This window comes from Lactuca sativa, chromosome 8 (assembly GCF_002870075.4).
Source record: "Lactuca sativa cultivar Salinas chromosome 8, Lsat_Salinas_v11, whole genome shotgun sequence".
Classification (NCBI taxonomy): Eukaryota; Viridiplantae; Streptophyta; class Magnoliopsida; order Asterales; family Asteraceae; genus Lactuca; species Lactuca sativa.
The window spans coordinates 191,790,200-191,810,861 of record NC_056630.2 but is presented as its reverse complement, the minus strand read 5'-3'; the positions used below and the strand labels follow the sequence as shown (position 1 = coordinate 191,810,861).

Genomic DNA, 20,662 nt, shown 5'->3' with positions numbered 1-20,662 from the left:
TTGAGTGTGTAACAAGTAGATTCATATTGTGAAGTATAAGTGTACAGTGTGGAATAACCGAATCGTGAAGTATAAGCGTGTCAAATGTAAGTGTATCACGAAGTAGAAGCGACAACAAGTGAAGTAGGAGCGTATCGAGTATAAGTGAAGTAGAAGCGATACCAAGTATAAGTGAAGTAGAAGCGATATCAAGTATAAGTGAAGTAGAAGCGATATCAAGTATAAGTGAAGTAGAAACGTATCACTAAGTAAGAGTGTGAACAAGTATAAGCGTCTAGCAAGTATAAGTGTATCACGAAGTGGAAACGTTATCAAGTAGGAGTTTAAACTAAGTAAAAGCGAAGCAGCGGTATCTAACAAGTAAGAGTAAAAGTATCCGACATGAAAGAGAACTTTGATTTAAAACCTTGGAAAAACCTTTATACTTAGGAAAATCACAACTTGGTATTTGTTTGAAAACCTTTAGAAATTCTTTGGAAACCTTTCATAAATCAGTTTGAAATGAAACTTTGAATAAACAGTATAAGTAAGAGTTTTGAACAAGTGAAAACATTTTAGAAAACCATTTATAGTTATCCTACTCGGTAAAACAGTTTACAGTGTGGTAAATCCTTGTGCATGCGAGTTATCAATCACATATGATTGATATGATAACTGACATGTTTAACTTGTATTCCCCCCTATAAAACGTATAAAAACATTTAAAAGGTTCATTCAGGGGTATGAACTCACCTGGTGTAAGTGGATCCGACGAAGGCGCCGGTTGGGTGCTCGGTGTCAAGTAAGGACTTGGACACACTTAGAGACCTATTTAACATATGATAACATATGTTCACATACAATTAGTATATTATATACTAATTAAACAAGTATACACACTCTAAGGAGCGGAAAACACTTTGGTTAAGTGTTTGGGGTGTCCCGGGTAACATTTAAGGGCTCAAATGGCTTAGGAATGGAGTTTACTCTTCAAGAGTAAACTCTATACACTTTGTTTATGGCCCTAGGACAACTCCCCATGAGTTTACGACCGTAAACTCATGGTGAGGGGTTTCTAGGGTGATTTAAGGCTTCATATTGATCGTGGAATTATACTAGGTCCAAATCTAAATTATATGAAGGGATTTAAGGCTTCTAAAGGGACAATATGGGAGTTTACGGCCCATGAACCACCCCTATGGGAGTTCACGGCCGTGAACTCCTACCCTCTTGGTTTCATTGAAGTTTAAGGTCCTTATATCAATCCTAGTAATTATTCAAGGCTATAGGGGTGTTTGGGGTTCCAAGAGTGCACTCCTTTGGAGTTTATGGTCCAAATGACCATCCCTTGGGAGTTTACAGCCACAAGCTCTTGGCTTGGCCATGAACTCTCATATACCCCCCCCCCCCCCCTTAAACTTTGATTTCAAGCCCTTGATTCAACCCTAGCATTTTCTAGTGAAGGTATAAGGCCAATTAGGGGGTTTAGACCCTCATTTGGTGAGGTTTGGGGGTGTTTACGGCCTAAGCATGTTCTTGGGCCATAAACTCCTTTTTACCCCATATTTCCTTGTGTTTAAATGTTCCAAACCCTAAATAGCTTGCCCCTAATTTATGTCTTAAGCCTAAGGGTGGTTTGGGAGTGTTTTTGGGGCATTATTACAAGTTTAAGAGGTGTTTACGGCCTAAGCATGTGCTTGGGCCGTAAACTCTCTTTTATGCCCTAAAATCTTGTGTTTTGATGATTAAACACTCCTAGACAAATTCCTTAATTGGTTCCTAGGCTCAACGAGACAAGTTTGGGTCATTTTGGCCACTTTTAAGGGGTTTACGGCCTAAGGAGGCTCTTAGGCCGTAAACTCCATTTTAACAGCTTAAATGGTCGAATTTTGAGCTATAAACACGAGTCATGATGTTTAGAATAGGTTAGGGTAAAGAGACTTACGTTTTGGAGGCGGGAATTTGCAGATTTGAGGCTAAAACGAGTTTTATGAGAGAGAGTATAGAGAGAGGGTGATATGGGAGTGGGAAAAGAGTGGAATGAAGTCCACTCCCCCTTATATAGGGGCTCGAGTTGGGGCTCAGTGGGATTCTACCCGATACTGCCGTTATACGGGGCTTTTGGTCGCACCCGATTTAGTGGTCGTAATAATAAAAATTAACTTTTTCTAAATTACTATGGAAATGTAATTTAAGTGTTTTTATCTACTTTATTACGATTATAACGACACAATATAAATAAATAAATAAAACATTTATTTATTTTGCGACCCCTAGTTAACGGAACTTTTAAAAAAAACGGAATATTTTGTTAACGGTAACGGGGTGATGTAACGGAATAAGCTTGGGTTGTCACACTTGCTTCCAAAGCTTTGAAGAAGGGTTTTTGATTGTTTACTATAACAAATCAAAAGGTATGTAATCTTCCATTATGAATTTTGATTTCATCAAGGTTGCTGTAATTTGATAATTTATAGTATATTGCCTTTATGTGAAAGACATTGATCATTTTAGGTTGCATGTTCCCTGATCATTTAATTGTTAAATGTTTTTCTGCTTAGAGCATTGTTGTTGTAACCTACGTTTTCTATCAGTGGTATCAGAGCATAGGGTTGTCTTTCGTCTAATTACACATAAGTGAATCGAACAAACAAAGAAAAATCGTTTTTTTTATCTCACGACGTGAGATTTGGAAAATTCGATTTTTTTCGATTTTAATCTGCCTAATCTGTTATGCATTATTATTATTTGGTAATTATCTGTTTTGTATTTGCAAAATCCGAATTTGCCTATATATTTGCCTATATATTTTAATAATTAATGTCAAATCTCTAGTATTTTAAAATTGTTTAAAATACACCTTATACTCACAACGCTAGCACGCCTCATTCACGAAGCCATACTATAAGGGGAGTTTAAGAAAGTGCTCTATAAAATGATCGCAATTTGATATTCATTCTTACCCACCACTCTTTTGTATGGTGGAAGTTCGTTAGCCGAACGTATTTGATAGGACATAATCTCATTAATAAGTATAATGTTATAAAAGTAACTAGACCTTTTTAAAACCCCACTCTTAGTTACTTTAGAAAAAATACGAAAAGTATGCTAATCTATGAAAAACGTACATCATGCTTTATATGTCGTTAGTGGAGCGTGTGTGGTTAACTGACACACTAATAGGGACTATAAAGAGATATGGTGGACATCTTGAAAATTATCATTGTTGATAGAGCGTGTGTGGTTAACCGGCACAACCATTTTAGATGGTAAATGACATCAAGGTTGTCAAGCGGGTTTGCATGGTTATTCACATTTCGTTTGTGATCATGGGCATATCAGTCTCAAAAAGTGAGAGTATAATCTGATATTAAATATGTCATTAATAAGAATCAATGAATCTCAAAAGATATAGGAGTTTCATAAGATTGGAATTGGTAAAAGTCTTACCTACCTAAAATAGATTCGAATTTAATTATGGCATCCCTCTTCAAAGTTCGAATAAAAAATGAAGATCCTAGCCTTAATTTAAATTTATGGGTTAATACTTAAGGATAAAAATCAACTAACTTGAATTCTCTTTTCTCCTAATTTTAGATGTCTTATGAAGATAGAAATCGTCTCCCTCATTCTTTTGGAAATGGTTTTCCTCTTCCTTTTGAAGATGATATTCCACATTCTAATCAAGGTGAAAATGTTTTTCTCTTCTTCGGGAAATGGTGGAACTGGACATTATGCTTCTTCAACTCTTCCACCTCCTCCTTCAGTGACTCTCCCAACGTCTCGTTTTCCTCGAGTTGAAAGATACAAAACTACTCAAGCCCTATTGGCATGTAGACATCACGATGGAAATTTTGTATGTGCGTATGTTCTGAAAATGAAGTAGTACATTAACAAGCTAGATAGAATGGATGTTTTTTTTTCCCAAGGGAGCAAGCCATTTATTTGGTTCTTCTTTCGAATCAAAATTCATACGAACAGTTCATAGAGAACTTTCATATGATGAACATCAACGTGACCTTAATTGATCTGACCCAAATGTTGATTGTTGCTGAAGCAGATATGCTTAAGAGTACATCTGAACAGAGGTGCTTAAAAGGGTCTAATTCTAAAGATTCCATGGACATTGACAATAATGACAATTGTGGTCCAGAAAAGAGTTCTCTTCCCAATGGAAAGGGGTCGGCCAAAGTCAAACAGTTTGATCGTATGGTAAAGAGAAAGGCTAGTTATGAGATAGTTTCATGTGTTAACCCCAAAGATTCCATCCGTTTCTGTTTCCAATTGAAGGGACATTGGTTGCGAAGCTGCCTAGAGTACCTGAAAGATCTCAGAGAAGGTGAAGTCAAGTTTTGTAACTCTACTTCAGGTACATCCTATAACGTCGTGTTTCGAATTTTTTCTTAATTCAGAGTCGTGACCTGAAGATCAGTTATCATAAGGCTTGGGGCCTTAGAGAAAAATAGATTTAGACCCCTTTGTATGTGATAATGTAGATTAGGTGATCTGAGGATTTAGTTTGTGTTTTGGAGTCCAAAGGAATAACCATAAAGTGTTAGTTCGGGTCTTTTATGAATTTTGGATTTAAGTTCGAAAAGTTAAAGGAAAAGGAAAGTTTATAGGATTGTAGAGATTCTCATAACCTTTTCATGGATATAAAGAACGTCAAAATCGGAGTTGGAACGAAGAAGTTATGACCGTTTGAATTTACAAGGATTTTGGGTTAATCCGAGTACATTGGGCGTACAGGGAGTACGTTGAGCGTACGAGGCTCAAATGATCGCAATAGACCACCCACGTACGTTAGGCGTACAATCTTTACGTTGGGTGTATGCCAAATAGACCAAAACCCTAGTTTTGGGTCTTGGATCCTATTTAAACACCTTAACTTCTTGGGAACCCTTCTTATCTTTAGCCTCCATCCTCTCTAACCCTAAATACGAAACCCTAGACTCTATTTGTGAAATCCTTGATTTTTTTGGTGCTTTAAAGTATTCTTGGTGTATCTTAGAGAAGAAGGATCTCTTTGGAGAGGTTTTGGTTGCCTTGGAGCTTGTAGATCCAGACTTTATTGACGTTGATCTATCTTCTGGAGGTATAAAGTTTTGATCTTGATGGCTTCTCTTGTTGATCTAGTTTGGGTGGTAATTTGTCATGTTTTGGTCCCATGATTGTGGTTCTTTTGAGTAGAAGTTACTCCATAATCTTTGAGCCTCGTATTTGGACTTTGTAGAGGTCATTAAGTCATAAAAATGTCATCTTGGGGGATTTTGATTAACCATGCAAGAGTTGGTGTTCATATTGTGGATATAGATGGATAAAAACAAGTATTTGGGTCCCATTAAAGCATGAAAAGGAGTAAAATTACCAACTTTACATTTTAAGAAATTATTTAGCATCAGATCTGAGAAGTGGACCTAGTGGCTTAACCATTTAAGCACTTAATAGTGAGACTGGTTTGTTGTGGAGTACGTTGGGCGTACCCAGTTCGTACACAACTCGTACTGGCCAAAGATGGTGTACGATGGGCGTAGATTGAGTACGTTGGGCGTACTCAGTCGTTTAACTTCCATTCACTTTTGTTTACCTATTGACTTTAGGTCAACTGTGGATTGGCTTGGGACTTATTTAGGGCAAAATGGTCTTTTGCCTATTTTTGGAATATTTGACTCGTTTATGGTGTATTCTCTTAATTACTAATTAGGGTTGTATTTATTTTTAGTTAGTGCGAGATTATCCGGTTTAGTGACCCAGGCAATTATTTGGTTATCAACGGATTGAGGTGAGTCTCCTCACTGTACTCGTGGGTTAAAGGCACCAATGTCGACCCACAAGGATATGTTATGCTAGTTGTCTTTGTGACTTTTGCATTGTATGTTGGGCTAGTCCCATTGTATGTCGGGCTAGGCTCATGGTATGACGAGCTAGGCCCATTTGTATGTTGGACTAGGCCCATGGATAAGGAAGGGCTAGGCCCATTATATGTTTTGTAGGGTGCTAGCTGTCTCTATGACTCTTTTATTTGTATGTTGGGTTGGGCCCATTGGTTTGGTAGGGTTGGGCCCAATATGTGGGCTTGGCCCAATGATATGTATATTATGTGGTATTTTGGGGAACTCACTAAGCTTTGTTCTTACAGTTTTATGGTTATGGTTTCAGGTACTTCTAGTTCGAAAAGGAAAGGTCCAACTTGATCGCAGTGCATCCACCCATGTTTCTGCACTTTATGATTTTAAGATTGTACTCTGATAACTATTATAACTATGACATGCTTTTAAATGGTTAATAAGGACAAATGGTGTTTATATGTTGACTTAAAAATAAAATTTTAACCTTATGATTTTTAGGATGTTACACATCCATTATCTAACTCCATTGTTTTAACAAGTTCCTATTCATAGCCTCTTGATGCATGATGTGATTATCACATTTTGATGTTATTGTAGGGTCTAAGAGAAAGAAAGAAGTTTAAGCACAGTGAGCTAAATCTGATCTTGAGAAATGGACTTCAGATGATTCGATGATCAAAATTTAGAGCTACTATTTAGGAGTTAGGATAATTTAACAGATTGCTATTACTCTTAGGAGATGTCTAGAAATATAGTTCTTATTTTATGCGTTGTAAGGACAAGTTCCACCTTTTCGTTTATTTTCAATAAAAGTGAAATTTGGTTTAGTTGGTTGCCACATTTTATATTTCTTTGCTATTGCATTTATGAAAGTGTTGGTTACATTTCTAATATTAGCACTATTAATTGTGGATTTGATTCTTATGATATATCGCATGTGGTATTGTCGTAATTTACCAAGTGAAAAGAAATCTCATCACCAACTGGACAGATACTTGGTATTGTACAAGTCGCATTGTATGGTATATGAGAATCTTGTTCATTTGAAAGTTATAACTAACTCGTTGATCACATGTTTATGTGAGTCGAGTGAAGGACTAATAGGATCTAGTACATGTCGATATGGACTATTCAGATCCACCACAAAGGAAGATAACTCTATTCACCATGATTTTCTGATGTTTCAGTAAATATGGTTGTGTTTATAAGATTAAACGTAATTCCGATTCTTTGAAAAGATTCAAAGAGTAGTAGAATGAATAAGAATAATCAATTAGGCAAAAGGATAAAAGATTCTCCAACCTGGTAAGAAGGGAGAATACTTTAGTATCATGTTTTGTGATCATCTTAATGATTATGGAACCATATCACAATTGATCCTCAAAGAATATCTTCGTAAAGTTGTCTGATTAAGAAGAGGAATTGGATATTGTTGGAATGGTTCAATCAAGAGATGAATCATACTTCATTTTCAATCGAGTTTTAGAGCCATGCTCTAGTTACTAGAAATTGTATTTTGAAACTCATTTCAAACTAAGAAGGTTTATAACACCTCGTGAAATGTGGAGTAATAATTCTTTCTTAATCTAACACATTTAGAATTGGAGTTGTGATGTTTTCGTTAAAACAAAATATAAACAGAGACCAATTCTATGAAGTGTTTTCTTGTCGGGAATCCACATGAACTTTTGAATATTTGTTTTAGCTCGTCAAGGAATGTTCTTTGAAAGAAAAACTCATATGTCAAGAAGTCAATAGGAGTTTTATTAATCTTGAGAATTTCCAGAGCCAATCGAGAATAATCATTTTAGTTATCACTAGCACACGACTTGAGGTTGATGACAAGTCCTGTTGAATTGACACATTCTTATTTCTGTGCACTTCAAGTTGAATTGGCACTGCTTATGAGTTCTATGTTTTTCATTTAATTACAATGGCATAACGTGTTGGTAAGTGAAAGTACATTGATCAATCTGTTTGAGTTGGTAACATCACAGAAGCACTGGTAATCCCTTGTGTTACGAGAGGGAAAGAAATTTAGAATAGCGAATTTTAGTCCATAGAGGAAAGCTAAATTTGAATTTTATTTTGTCCTAAACCTTGTCTCATGATTGTAGGTTGGAAATGATAGATTCACATGGATGGGAACGTATGCACCATAAAATCTAGGTGGAAAAGCTTTCGCTCTAATTCATGAAAATGATTGTGACGGAATACTTTTGTTAATAGAATTTAAAAGATCTGATAAAGATCAATATGGATGTTGGTTGTGTTAATTACATTCTCAAATTCACAATATGATTACAATACACCCATGAAACACAATCCCTTGGCCATAAACACTAATGTGTGGCCATGCACCCATTTTATGCAACCCTTAGTACTTCTAGCACTTGAATCTAAGTGTTTTCTATGACCTAGGGGTGTCTCTCCTTGCATAATTAGTTGTTTAAACACTAATTGTATACATATATGTATCATTATATGATAAATAGGACCCGTGTGTGTGCTCAAGTCTTCACTTGGCACTTAGCATCCTATACCACTCGTTCATCCAAACCACTCACTACAGGTGAGTTCATAACCCTTAATCTACCTTTTAAATGATTTTAGGGGGGGGGGGGGGAATAAAAGTTGAAACATTATAGTTATTATATCAATCTCATGTGATTAATAACTATTAAACAAATGGATTTACAATACTTTTAACTGTTTTATCAAACAAACTACTTCAAAATGTTTATCAAACTCTTTTACATGTTAAACTCTTTATCAAACTTATTCTTACATGTCAAGCCTTTTATTTTAACTCTTTTAAGCTTATATATTGTCAAAACCATATCTAATGCATATATAGTTATATAAGTAAGGTTGGAAGGACTTAGGACTGATAACTCACTTTATTTCATGTTCCTCGACTGGTTGTGGACTTAGAGTACCCTGTTGTTTGTCCGAGTGTCGTTTGATCCTTAGTCATATATTATGTATATATGTATAAGACATAAAAGCTTTTATCTCAGTTCAACACATTGAGTCATACAAACAACTCTACTAGTAAACTATAATAGGTATAGTTTAGGAAGACACTACTCATTACTTCTAGTACAACGAAACATACAAGAGTCAGTTCATTCATGAGTCAATACAAAATTACTATTATGAGAAACTAAGAAGATATACTATTATGAGAAACATAACGAATATACTATAATGAGAAACAGAGAGAACATACTACATACTAGACAGAGGGAACATACTACATACTAGACAGAGAGAACATACAATACACTAGTACATACAATACATATACAAGAATACAATAACATAAATGTGAGCCACTATTTCGGGGCATGGCATCACTTCCATGGCTCTTTTTGTATCCAGAGTCTCCTGGAGGGAGAGCGTGAATTTATGTATAGATCTATACTGGATTGACCATCTTACACTTTGTTGTTCGCTACAGTGGGACTTGCAAGTCTACGGGTGCCAAATGTCATTTCTTCCGACGTATTTCATCGTCGTGTTTTAGTCGGTAGTATGGTACAATCATATCACATTATACCTTAATTAACAACCGATTTAAGGTAGTTAATACAACAGTAGTTACTATTATACAACACTACAGTACTTTATAATTTTCCCATTGCATTCACATTGTGATCTTCTCACATAAATGGTAATGTAAAAACTATATTTTGTTAATGATAGTCACACTTGGGAAAAATACACACTCTTACAAGAAACAAACATACAGAACATTTGATGCCTTGGTAGAAGGCTACTTTTAGTAGAAAATATAGGATTTTCTAGGAGATACAAACATTTACAAACTTATACATCAAACACTTGCAAACATTTTCATACAAACAATGACACTAAAATGCTTATGAACTCACCAGCTTTAATGCTGATAAACTCTTTCAAAATAACTTGTATTCTCATGTCATCAGTAGACAGGTACCGATGCCAGGTTTTGAGAAGACAGAGCCTTCAAGACTCTTCTCTTATTTTGATTCATATTTTGGTGTCTTATAAACTATACAGAACACACTTGTATTAAATTATATTATTAATGAAATGGATGATGTTGTTACTTGTTTATTATTATGCTTTGTTGTGATACTGTACATGACGTCCTCCACCCCAGAATGTTTCCGCCATTTTGGTTTTGGGGTGTGACAGTCCTCCACGTCGTGGTGAGGGTTGACCATTGACTTTTGTTGAGCATTGACAGTTAACTTTTTGACCAATTTAACCTTGAATCAAACTTGAAGGAATTGGGTTATTGATTAAGGTTCTACCTTGGTTTGGTGCTAGTCGGTTCGCGGGAGGGATCAATGCAGGGAGTAAGTGTGTTGTTGTGTTTCTGTGGATCTTCGATTCAAGTGAGTTTCCTCACCATGCTATGTATTGTAGCGTATATCCTTGTATGTTGGGAGGTATACTTGTTAGAGTACTAGTAGGTTCGTGATCATTTAGTGGAGTGCTCTAAAGGCTATATGTAGTCATGTAGGATAGCCTGAGAACTCTTGATCTAGGCTTTTTTGCATGTTCCTTGTTTAGTTGTGGCTCTAGAGTAGAATCACCTATTTAAATGGCTATCTCACCTCTAGTTACATATAGCTATGCATTCCTTGGAAATCTGTCAATAGTGGCGTAATGTACTGTGTAAGGCCTGATATGCGATAGTGAGTTGTTAAACAGGTAGACTACGGTAGATAGTTGTCTATGCTTACGTGTTTACTTGATTGCTTGTTTGCTACATATGTCGACATATTGTGGTGGGTTGGGTTGATGCAGTACTGCTTTGTGCTATAGACCAAGATATATGGATGGGCCAACGGTATGTTGTAGGCCAGTGGTGGGTCAGTTGTATGCTGAGAGAGAGAGAGAGAGTTATCTATGCTTACGTGTTTACTTGATTGCTTGTTTGCTACATATATCGACATATTGTGGTGGGTTGGGTTGATGCGGTACTGCTTTATGCTGTAGACCAAGATATATGGGTGGGCCAACGGCATGTTGTAGGCCAGTGGTGGGTCAGTTGTATGCTGAGAGAGAGAGAGAGAGAGAGAGAGAGAGAGAGAGAGAGGTCCAAACATGTTGTAGGCCTTGCATGGCAAGCCAGACAGACTGAATACTCATGTGTTTGCATGCATTGTATTTATATTACGATGTGTGGTATTTTGGGGGAACTCACTAAGCTTTGACTTACAGTTGTGGATTAAATGTTTTTCACGTACAATTGGTAATTGTAGGAAGATGAAGGCGTGATTGTATGCATACAACATCAACAATGGAGATTCAATATTATCTATAGTACTATGATTTTCAAACAACTGTATTTTGGAACAAATGGGTTTCCTAACTTGGATTTTATGTAAAGGATGATTTTACCTTATTTAAAAAATGAAATTTTTGCTTGTAAAAGTGGGACGTTAAAGGATTTATTAGATGATTTGAAGATTTCACATATAACATTTGCAAAACCCATCAAATTCATATGAGAAATCGTCTGAAAAATAGTTTTTTTTTTTTTTTTGTCATTTGCATAAGTCAACCATATTTATCAAGTTTTCTTTTGTTGTGGAAATGGTTTTTAAAGATTTCTAACACAAAAAACTTAAAAAAATTGTGTTTTTTTTCATAGATAAGATATGCAATTTTTTCCCCCAAAACGACATCGTTTTGGTTGTTACATCATCATTTATCATATGATATCATCAATTGGTAGATAGATTGCCAATTTCACAGATGTCCTCTATGAAATTGATGACTATTTTGGTGATTAAATTTTCCAATACTTCTTAGAAAATGGTTAATATGATTAACCTGATTTGTTGATTAACTTGACAGCATACTCACGAAGTTTAAACACTTTTAAGCTCTTAAAATTTGTCCAAACTAAACCTAACTTCCTTCCAATTACTTTTAATGATCCACTATGATCGATTAACATCCAAACACATGTTTTAAACTTTAACTATCATCCTAATACATCATTAATTCACTAATTTACAAGCTAATATTGGATATTTAATGATTTGTATTCAATGTTCATATGAGTTCGTAAGTTTCTTTCCAAATGTATGTTCATCCATATATGCAATTAGATTTCAATATAATGATTCCAATTAATGATTTATAACTATATTATTGATTATGTTGATAATCAAACTAATCAAACATATTCGAAATCAAATATATATTGAAAGCTATCTAATACATTCACGAATCTTGAAACATTCACATGACAAATTAGAAGTTACTAGCATAATATTTTGGAATCGTCAACTAGATTTCAAACTCCAATACAATTCTAAGCTAGCTATTTCATCAAAATCGTTACTTGAAATTATTAATCAACATGTCTCTAACCTAAGGTTCATGAGCTTCAAAACCACTCTTGAAGATGAAATCAAACAACAATAAATGTTGTTAGACAAATCAGAGAATAAATGTTGATTCACATATCTTCAAAATTGCAACTCCAAGCTTAATCTCCATTCCCTAAATATTATTATGAGGAAAAAAGAGCTAGTCTAAGGGTTATGATCATATCTTTACCAACTTGATGTTTTTAGTCCCTCAATTCCTTATTTTTATCATTTGACCCTAACACAATTGTAACTGATGACTAGCTATTTATAGTTACAAGATATACCCTAGTCAACTTCCGAAGTAACATAATGAATCCAAAATGAAGTTAAGTGAGTAATAAGGGTTGTATCTGATTTTCCTTAATTTAACCGAGTCAACCCCCAATTTCATAAACTTGACCAATTTTATATATTTAACTTATTTATATTATTAAATTCATTACGTTTACTTCTATTATCATTATATTTATATAATTAATTTAATTTTATGAAAGTTAAAAGCTATTTAACCATAAAAGGGGGGTGTTACATAACAATACTGTTTGCATATGTAAACTATACTCAAGTTTAGATGTATTCACCTTAGGAAAGTGATGCAATCATAACAAAATTTATTATTTCATTAACACACTTGTTTCCAATACCTACCATAGATTAAACTTAAGTATTCTTATCAATAAGATGATCATGAACACAACCCACCTTAAAATAACTAGTTTATCTATTATATGATATTTCTTTTTACCAAGCAAGTTCATCATGATATTTTTACTTCAATAATAGGTTAATTGCAATACTTTTGATTATGAAATTATATCTAATTGATATAATTTCATAATCAAACTCACATTTACCTACAATTAGGTTTTAAGTAAAATTGGTCACCATGGTGTAATTTAATTCAATATATACAATTGTTCAAAATAGTGTTATTACACCACAATAATACATATCTATATTGTATATAAGTTTAACGAATCATTAAGTTGAACTTTCACCAAACATAACATGAAACATGAATTATCGCTACTTCATAGATTAAGAACACTTGAAGTCATACTATAGTAGCTCGGTCTGAGGCTTGGAATAAATTGATTTGAGCTAGAAATTCTTAAAAAAATCAACTATAATTACTATTAATTTGCCATTTTAAACGCAACTTTTTCATACGGTGTCTGATTAGGTCAATTATTTTTTACATTGTCTTCCTTAGTTCCTTTTTAACTTAGGTACACATAACATGGAACATACAAATTACATACTATGAATATAATTGTATGATTATACCCAAAATAATAAATTGTTTCACTCACATTTTGAATTCTATTTTGAGAAATTAGTTACTTGACATATTAAAACATACATTTGCAAATCCAACCACATATTGCCATCTATAATAAGATACAAAATGTCGGTATGTTATAATTATAAAACATTATGATAAGATACAAAATGTCGGTGTGTTATAATTATAAACATTATGGTTACATGATATTTTATTGTTTTTTATTTTTATAAATAAAAAAAATATTTTTTTTTAGTTTTAGTTGTTTGTGACATTATATGTCTATAGAGGAAAAACATATTCTCTTCGAATAAAAATATTTCTGAATGTGACATATTTTTAAGAAAATATTAAATCATGTAAGGGCACTTTATAAAGCATTTAATATACATAAATAATAAATTAGTTAATATAAAAAAAAACTTTTGAAAATATTAAAAATAATTTAGCTAAAAGGTTTTATTAAACAAAAGTAAATAGTAAACTTTTAAGAAGTGAAAATGTTTTTAGATTTATATGTTATATTTAATAATTAAAAAAATTCGAATTAATACGATAAATGTTGATATATAGAAAAATATAAGTATCGACATAAATATTGATTAACGGGTTAATTTTATTTATTGGCATGATTTGCAACCTAATAGAAAGTTGAGAAAAATAGTTAATAGTAAAGAACAGGTGACACAATCAGGACGCAATCACATCGGGAGTTTTGTGCTTAATCATTCTTCAGTTCTCTGTGGCCGACGGAGACGACGGAAGCAACTTCAACGATTGCATTAACACAGCAGACCACGAGCTCATTTTCCTAATCTGCAGCATAAGCAACTCCTTTTGTAAGATTGTTCATCAGATCTCCTTGATTTCAGTTTTTGTGGTTTTTGTTTCAATATTCATCTCCAAATCTCTGATCTTGGAGTGTATGGAGCAAGATTCTGTAGCATAGGTTGATACATGGTCAGCAGTGATTGGAAAACAACTTCCATTCAAGGGTTTTAATCGGAATTTTGAGTGAGAGTGAAATTGATTGAAAATTGAAGTTTCTAGGGTTTAGAATCGGATGCTGTTTTCTCAACTAGGTTTAGTAGTATGGTATTAATTTGATAATGGTGGTGAGAATTCTAGGTTTGACTCGCGCAGAGGAGGAGTCGCCGAGGGAGATCACACGAAACAATCTGTTGAGTGAGAGCGGTGGAGAGAGTGGGTGGCTGATTAGATTCTTCGATTCTGCTTTCTTTTGTGAGTGGATTGCTGTTAGTTATCTCTACAAACATGATCACCCAGGGGTTAGGGATTACCTCTGTAACAGGATGTACACTCTCCCATTATCAGGCATTGAAAGCTACTTGTTTCAGATATGTTACATGCTTGTTCACAAGCCCAGTCCATCACTTGATAAGTTCGTTATTGATATATGCTCCAAATCACTTAAGATAGCTCTGAAAGTGCAATGGTTCCTAATGGCGGAGCTTGAGGATGCTGATGATAATGAAGGGATCAGTAGAATCCAAGAGAAGTGTCAGATTGCTGCTACCATAATGGGAGAGTGGACACCTTTGATTAAACCACATACTGAGCCCACCAACAACATTGGCAAAAACCAAGTTCTTACTAGGTTACTATCATCAAAACAACGATTACTATCATTAGCAACATCTCCTCCACCTCAAAAAACTTTCTCATTCTCTCCTGGAGCAAACCCTTTGCAGGATGAAGGTAGCAGCAAGGCCTCACCAGATGACAACACGATATTTAAGAAATTTATTCCCAGTCCAAAGGTGCGAAATGCTTTGCTTTTTAGGAAATCTGTTGATAAAGATGATGAGGAACCTGACAAGGATGGGTTCTTCAAGAGACTTTTAAGAGATGGCAAAGATGAAGATGAACCAGACAAAGATGGTTTCTTTAAAAGGCTTTTAAGAGAGAGTAAAGATGATGATGAACCAGACAAAGATGGTTTCTTCAAGAGGCTTTTAAGAGACTCTAAAGATGAAGAGAAAGATGATGAGGACAAGGAGAAGGATGGATTTTTCCGTAGGCTTCTGAAAGATAGTAAAGATGAAGATGAAGCGACATCAGGTTCGGATAAGTTTTTTAAACGGTTGTTTCGTGATAACAGTAAAGGTGATTTGGAGGAAAAGAATGTTTCAAAATCTGCTGAAGGAGACGATAAAGATGGGTTCTTCCGGAAGCTTTTCAGGGATAAAAGTGAAGAAGAAGAAAAAGTAACTAATTCCATTGAAGATGATGAGAAAGAAGGGTCGTTCTTTCGGAAAATATTTAAAGACAAATTTGAAGACAAGAAAGATGAATCTGGTAATGATGAAGGCAAAGGACATGCAAATGGTGTGGAAGAAGATTCTGCAGATGTTCCCTTGTTTCGCAGGCTATTTCGTATGCAATCTGATGATAACAAAACTGCAGTTCCAAATGAAAGTATTAATGGTGGTGGACTTGAAAGCAGTCCAGGAACCGAGATCTTTTTCAGAAAGTTGTTCAGAGATCGAGATCGTTCTGTTGAAGATTCAGAGCTTTATGGATCAAAGAAGAACAAAGAGGTTAATCCATAAATCTAAGAATACTATTTTTTTTTTTGTCTTGTTGGTGTTCTTTTTAATAATGTTTCTTTTGGCAGAAGAATGGTGGTCCATCAAAGCAAAAGACTGAGAATTCCAATCATAAGCCCCCTTTGCCTACTGCATCACAGTTTCGTAAAGGAACATATCATGAGTCCCTTGACTTTGTTCACTCCTTATGTGAAACTTCATATGGTCTAGTAGATGTTTTTCCAGTTGAAGATCGCAAAAGTGCACTTTGTGAGGTTGTTCTTTCTCTTACCTGTTTGCTTTTTTCCCCTTTTCTCTTTGAGCCTTATTGTTAGTTCCTGATTCATGCTCTATTGCCTATATAACCACCTTATGCTTTATTGTCTGTGTGAATGAACTTTATATTTTGTATTTACTGAGCCTCGGAATCTGTGATTCCTGTGTTTGTAGTCACTCACGGAGATCAATACGCATGTTTCTGCAGCTCAAACTAGTGGAGGTCTCTCTCTTTCTCTCTCTCTCTCTCACACACACACACTCTGAATATAATGTTGTACACATGTCTAATTTTTAGTTTACTTTTTGTTACATGGTAGGTGTGTGCTTTCCCATGGGGAAAGGAATGTATCGTGTGGTTCACATACCAGAAGATGAAGCTGTTCTTCTTAATTCAAGGGAAAAGGCACCTTACCTAATATGTGTTGAAGTATTGAAAAGTGAAACTGTGAGCATTGTGAAAGACAACTCCACTTCTCAAAAGCTCTCCAAGGGTGGAATTCCATTGGCTAATGGAGATGCATTTTTACCAAAACCTCCTCCATGGGCCTACCCTTTATCAAATGGACATGATCTATACCATTCTAGTTATGATAGAATGTCACAATCTGCTTCTGATGCAATTGACCAAGCAATGGGTCAACTGTGGGACTCAAAAGCAAAGTTTGTTAATGTGAGCCTTGTAGTGGAGAACCCATCGCCTCGATGTTCAAATTCAAACAGCTTTGAGATATCTGACATTCATCATTGTGAAGGTAAAGATTGTGCAAATGGAGGTGATTTAGAATGGGTGAGAGTGGTGTTGACTGCAGATTCTGGAGTCAAAATGGATGACATTGAGGTTCAAGAACCACCACGAAGGAGGGAACACCGCCGTGTTCCGAGTAATTTAGCTTTTGAGGAAGTGAAGGTGCATTATTTTCTTGTTGGAAATTTTATTAACTTTGAAGCCTGAGTTTGCTTCATGGTGTTTGTTTATACTTTATGCAGGCTGCTGCATTGAAAGGAGAAGCACCTGCTGGACTCCCTGTAAAAGGGTCTGGTCAAACTTCATCAAATGCACAACCGAAGGTGAGCATTAGCAGATGATGAACATATTTTAATGTGATTATGATTTTTTTTTTTTTTTTATTTGAAATAGGATGTAGATGGTGCAACTCCAAAGGCAGGTGATGCATTGTCTGGTGAACTTTGGGAAACAAAGAAAGATAGAATACGTGAGGCTTCAGTATATGGAAAACTTCCTGGTTGGGATCTGTGCTCAGTAAGTTTTACTTTTACATCTGATTATGTAGCAATCTTTTATTGTTTATATTGTCTGGTGTTAATCTTTTATATGTTATTGTTTATTTACTTTTAGGTTATTGTGAAAAGTGGGGATGATTGTAGGCAGGAACATCTTGCAGTGCAGCTGATTTCTCACTTTTATGGTATGTTTGTTCTTTATGATTTATATATAATACAATAAAATTCATATGAAAATTTATGTCATTCCTAAAGCTGAACCAAACACAATCATGTAACGAATTTCTTGCTAAGAAGATAAATATTAGAAGCTAAATACAAAGTTAAAGTTAACCTAACAACACAAAGCTAAATACAAATCAGAATGTTCTTTACGAATTACATTCTGATTTGGTTTCTCATATGAAGTATAAGGTAAAGATAACCTAACAACACAAAGCCAAGAAGATAAATATTAGAGGATTAGGAATAGGGAGTCATGCATTTACAAAGTACATTGCTGCTTGTTGCATTTTTTTAATTGGAAATTTGATGGATTGTTTGTTATAATCTTTAGACATATTCCAAGAAGCTGGACTACCTCTGTGGCTACGTCCTTATGAAGTTCTTGTCACGTCATCATACACAGCTCTAATTGAAACAATTCCAGACACTGTACAATATTTCATCTATATTTTTCTTTTTCTTTTTTTGGTTTGAAATATAATGATCTCTAAAATTTACTCCACTTGGGTTTATTGTAGGCATCAATTCACTCTATCAAAAGTAGATTCCCCAATATCACGAGCTTGCGTGACTTTTTCGTAGCTAAATATCAAGAAAATTCATCAAGTTATAAGCTTGCACAGGTATTTAAATGATCTTAAAACACAAACACAAACACCCCCTAAGATTAATGTAAATGGGGTCGGGGATTCTATTTCTAATGATGAATTTTTGTTGTAATGTAGAGGAACTTTGTGGAAAGTATGGCTGGATACTCCCTGGTTTGCTATCTGTTACAGGTATTGTATTCATTTCTCTACACTCAAACAATCAACATATGATATGATAAAATGTAGTTATTTTGTTATCCTTTTGGGGTAGGTGAAAGATAGGCACAATGGGAACCTGTTGCTAGATGAAGAAGGCCACATTATACACATTGACTTTGGGTTCATGCTCTCCAATTCACCTGGTGGTGTTAATTTTGAGAGTGCACCTTTCAAGTTAACCCGTGAACTTCTTGAGGCAAGTAATACATTACATTGAGATATGTTTTAGAAATGAACCCTTAACCCTAAACCCTTCCTATTTCTATTCCTGATTTAGGTTATGGATTCGGATGCTGAGGGAGTTCCAAGCGAGTTTTTTGACTACTTCAAGGTAGGTATAGATAATACCCATATAATAAATATACATTAAAATAGTGTATTTGACTATTTGTCTGTTTGTTGAGTTTTTTTTCAACAGATGAGATATGTTGACATTTGACACAATGTTATGAATTTAGGTTTTGTGCATTCAAGGCTTCCTAACATGTCGTAAGCATGCAGAGCGGATAATTCTACTCGTTGAGATGTTGCAGGTAATAAATAATCTCATCTCAATTGTATTAATCATTTATTGAGCAGATAATTGATTGAGTTGAACCTGCATATTATATTATATTATATTATTTATTAAAAATTAAAATGTATAACTTCTAAGCTTTGAAAATTTTGTATCTTTTTGCATCAGGACTCCGGTTTCCCTTGTTTCAAAGGTGGTCCAAGGACAATACAGAACTTAAGAAAACGATTCCACTTAAGTTTGCCAGAAGAGGTTTTTTTTCTACTTTTTATTTTTTTTCAACTTTCATTTCTTCTTTTATTTCTATTTGCAAATTTCCCAACTTGATTGCCAAAATATATGTATGTATATTTTTTTTGCAGCAATGTGTATCCTTGGTGCTTTCCCTGATTAGCAGCAGCTTAGATGCATGGAGAACACGTCAATATGATTACTATCAGAAAGTTTTGAATGGAATTTTATAAGAAAATATAAAATATCCATGATTCTCCTTTTCATTTAGGCCATGTGATTGATATATAAATCAACCAATTGGCCTAAAAAGACGGATATAATTCTTCCAACAACATACGGTAGTGTACAGGAGGTTCGTGGTGGTTCATTGTTTTCCGGCCCCACCATATTTCAAACTTTGCCGCCGGACTGCCGCCATCGGTACTTGTAAATTTGGTGGCAGAGGAGGAATGGCAATGGCGGTTGGTGGTGTTGATAGGTTGCTTGCTTATATGCATTGCATATCATAAACCCCATGTTTTTTTTTTCGTGTTTTTTTTTTCTACTTGGTTCACGGGAAGAACAACGGTTATGGTGATGGTGGTGTTGTGTATAATTCTTGTTTTTGTTTGGTCGATGATAATAGAGGAGAGAGAGAGAGTTACATGTGTTTTAGTGTGAAATATTGTGTATTTGTAATCAACAAACACTCGGATTTTGTTTCATTTTTAAGTAAATCCTTCGATTTCCTCACTTCACTATGCTCTCATTTATTTTGTTTGCAATTTATTGTTGAATTTTCTGAAATGTCTGTTTCTTTTAATTGTTGTCTTTTTTGAATTTTTATCATAATGGAAATATTTTTTTTCTTAAAATAAAAATATCAAGATACAAAATTATTCATTAAACGTTGCTACGATTTTAGAAAATTTCTTTTTTACAAAATGTATAGTTAAATAGTCACACTTTCTTAGTTTGGTGTGACATCATTCAAGATTATCATGTTGTATAGAGTTTGAGAAACCAAGGTAGCAATTATCATGCACGCAGTTTTGAGTCTGGCTTTAAAGACTCAAGTATTTTTAATGGATCAACCATCAATGTCTACGGGTTGTGGACAGCCGAGAACCTTTTTTAACCATCGCCGAGTGAGGTGAAGACGGTAATGTGGAGTGTAAAGCCCAACAAAAATAAAGTTACATGAATACTAATCGTATTTTACAAAAATAAAGTTACATTAATACTAATCGTAAAAAAGGTAAAGTTGCATAAATGTATAATATGTCATTTGCTTCATCATAAATGTGCACTTACAAAAATATAGTTACATAAATG

General features: G+C 34.5%; 1 protein-coding gene across 2 annotated transcripts; it reads left to right on the top strand.

Moving 5' to 3' along the window:
• Positions 1-14,150: 14,150 nt before the first annotated feature.
• LOC111890490 (phosphatidylinositol 4-kinase beta 1) lies at positions 14,151-20,080 on the top strand. 2 transcript variants are annotated; one of them, XM_023886597.3, is made up of 15 exons: positions 14,151-16,054; positions 16,135-16,317; positions 16,493-16,541; positions 16,639-17,228; positions 17,309-17,389; positions 17,460-17,582; positions 17,679-17,748; positions 18,120-18,217; positions 18,307-18,411; positions 18,514-18,567; positions 18,650-18,793; positions 18,875-18,928; positions 19,056-19,130; positions 19,283-19,366; positions 19,477-20,080. In XM_023886597.3, exons 1-15 carry the CDS (start codon positions 14,603-14,605, stop codon positions 19,576-19,578), a joined length of 3,264 nt encoding a protein of 1,087 aa, XP_023742365.1. In that variant the 5' UTR covers positions 14,151-14,602; the 3' UTR covers positions 19,579-20,080. The 2 variants fall into 2 exon arrangements, with proteins under 2 accessions (XP_023742365.1, XP_023742364.1); XM_023886596.3 differs by having other exon boundaries at positions 14,152-16,054; positions 16,132-16,317.
• The last annotated feature ends 582 nt before the right edge of the window (positions 20,081-20,662 follow it).

Bases quoted from the DNA above. Each gene is read 5' to 3' on its own strand.
- LOC111890490 (XM_023886596.3), top strand. From the start codon at position 14,603: ATGGTGGTGAGAATTCTAGGTTTGACTCGCGCAGAGGAGGAGTCGCCG. The intron at 17,229-17,308 runs GTGCATTATTTT...TACTTTATGCAG, and splicing joins TAGCTTTTGAGGAAGTGAAG to GCTGCTGCATTGAAAGGAGA. The intron at 19,367-19,476 runs GTTTTTTTTCTA...TTTTTTTTGCAG, and splicing joins ACTTAAGTTTGCCAGAAGAG to CAATGTGTATCCTTGGTGCT.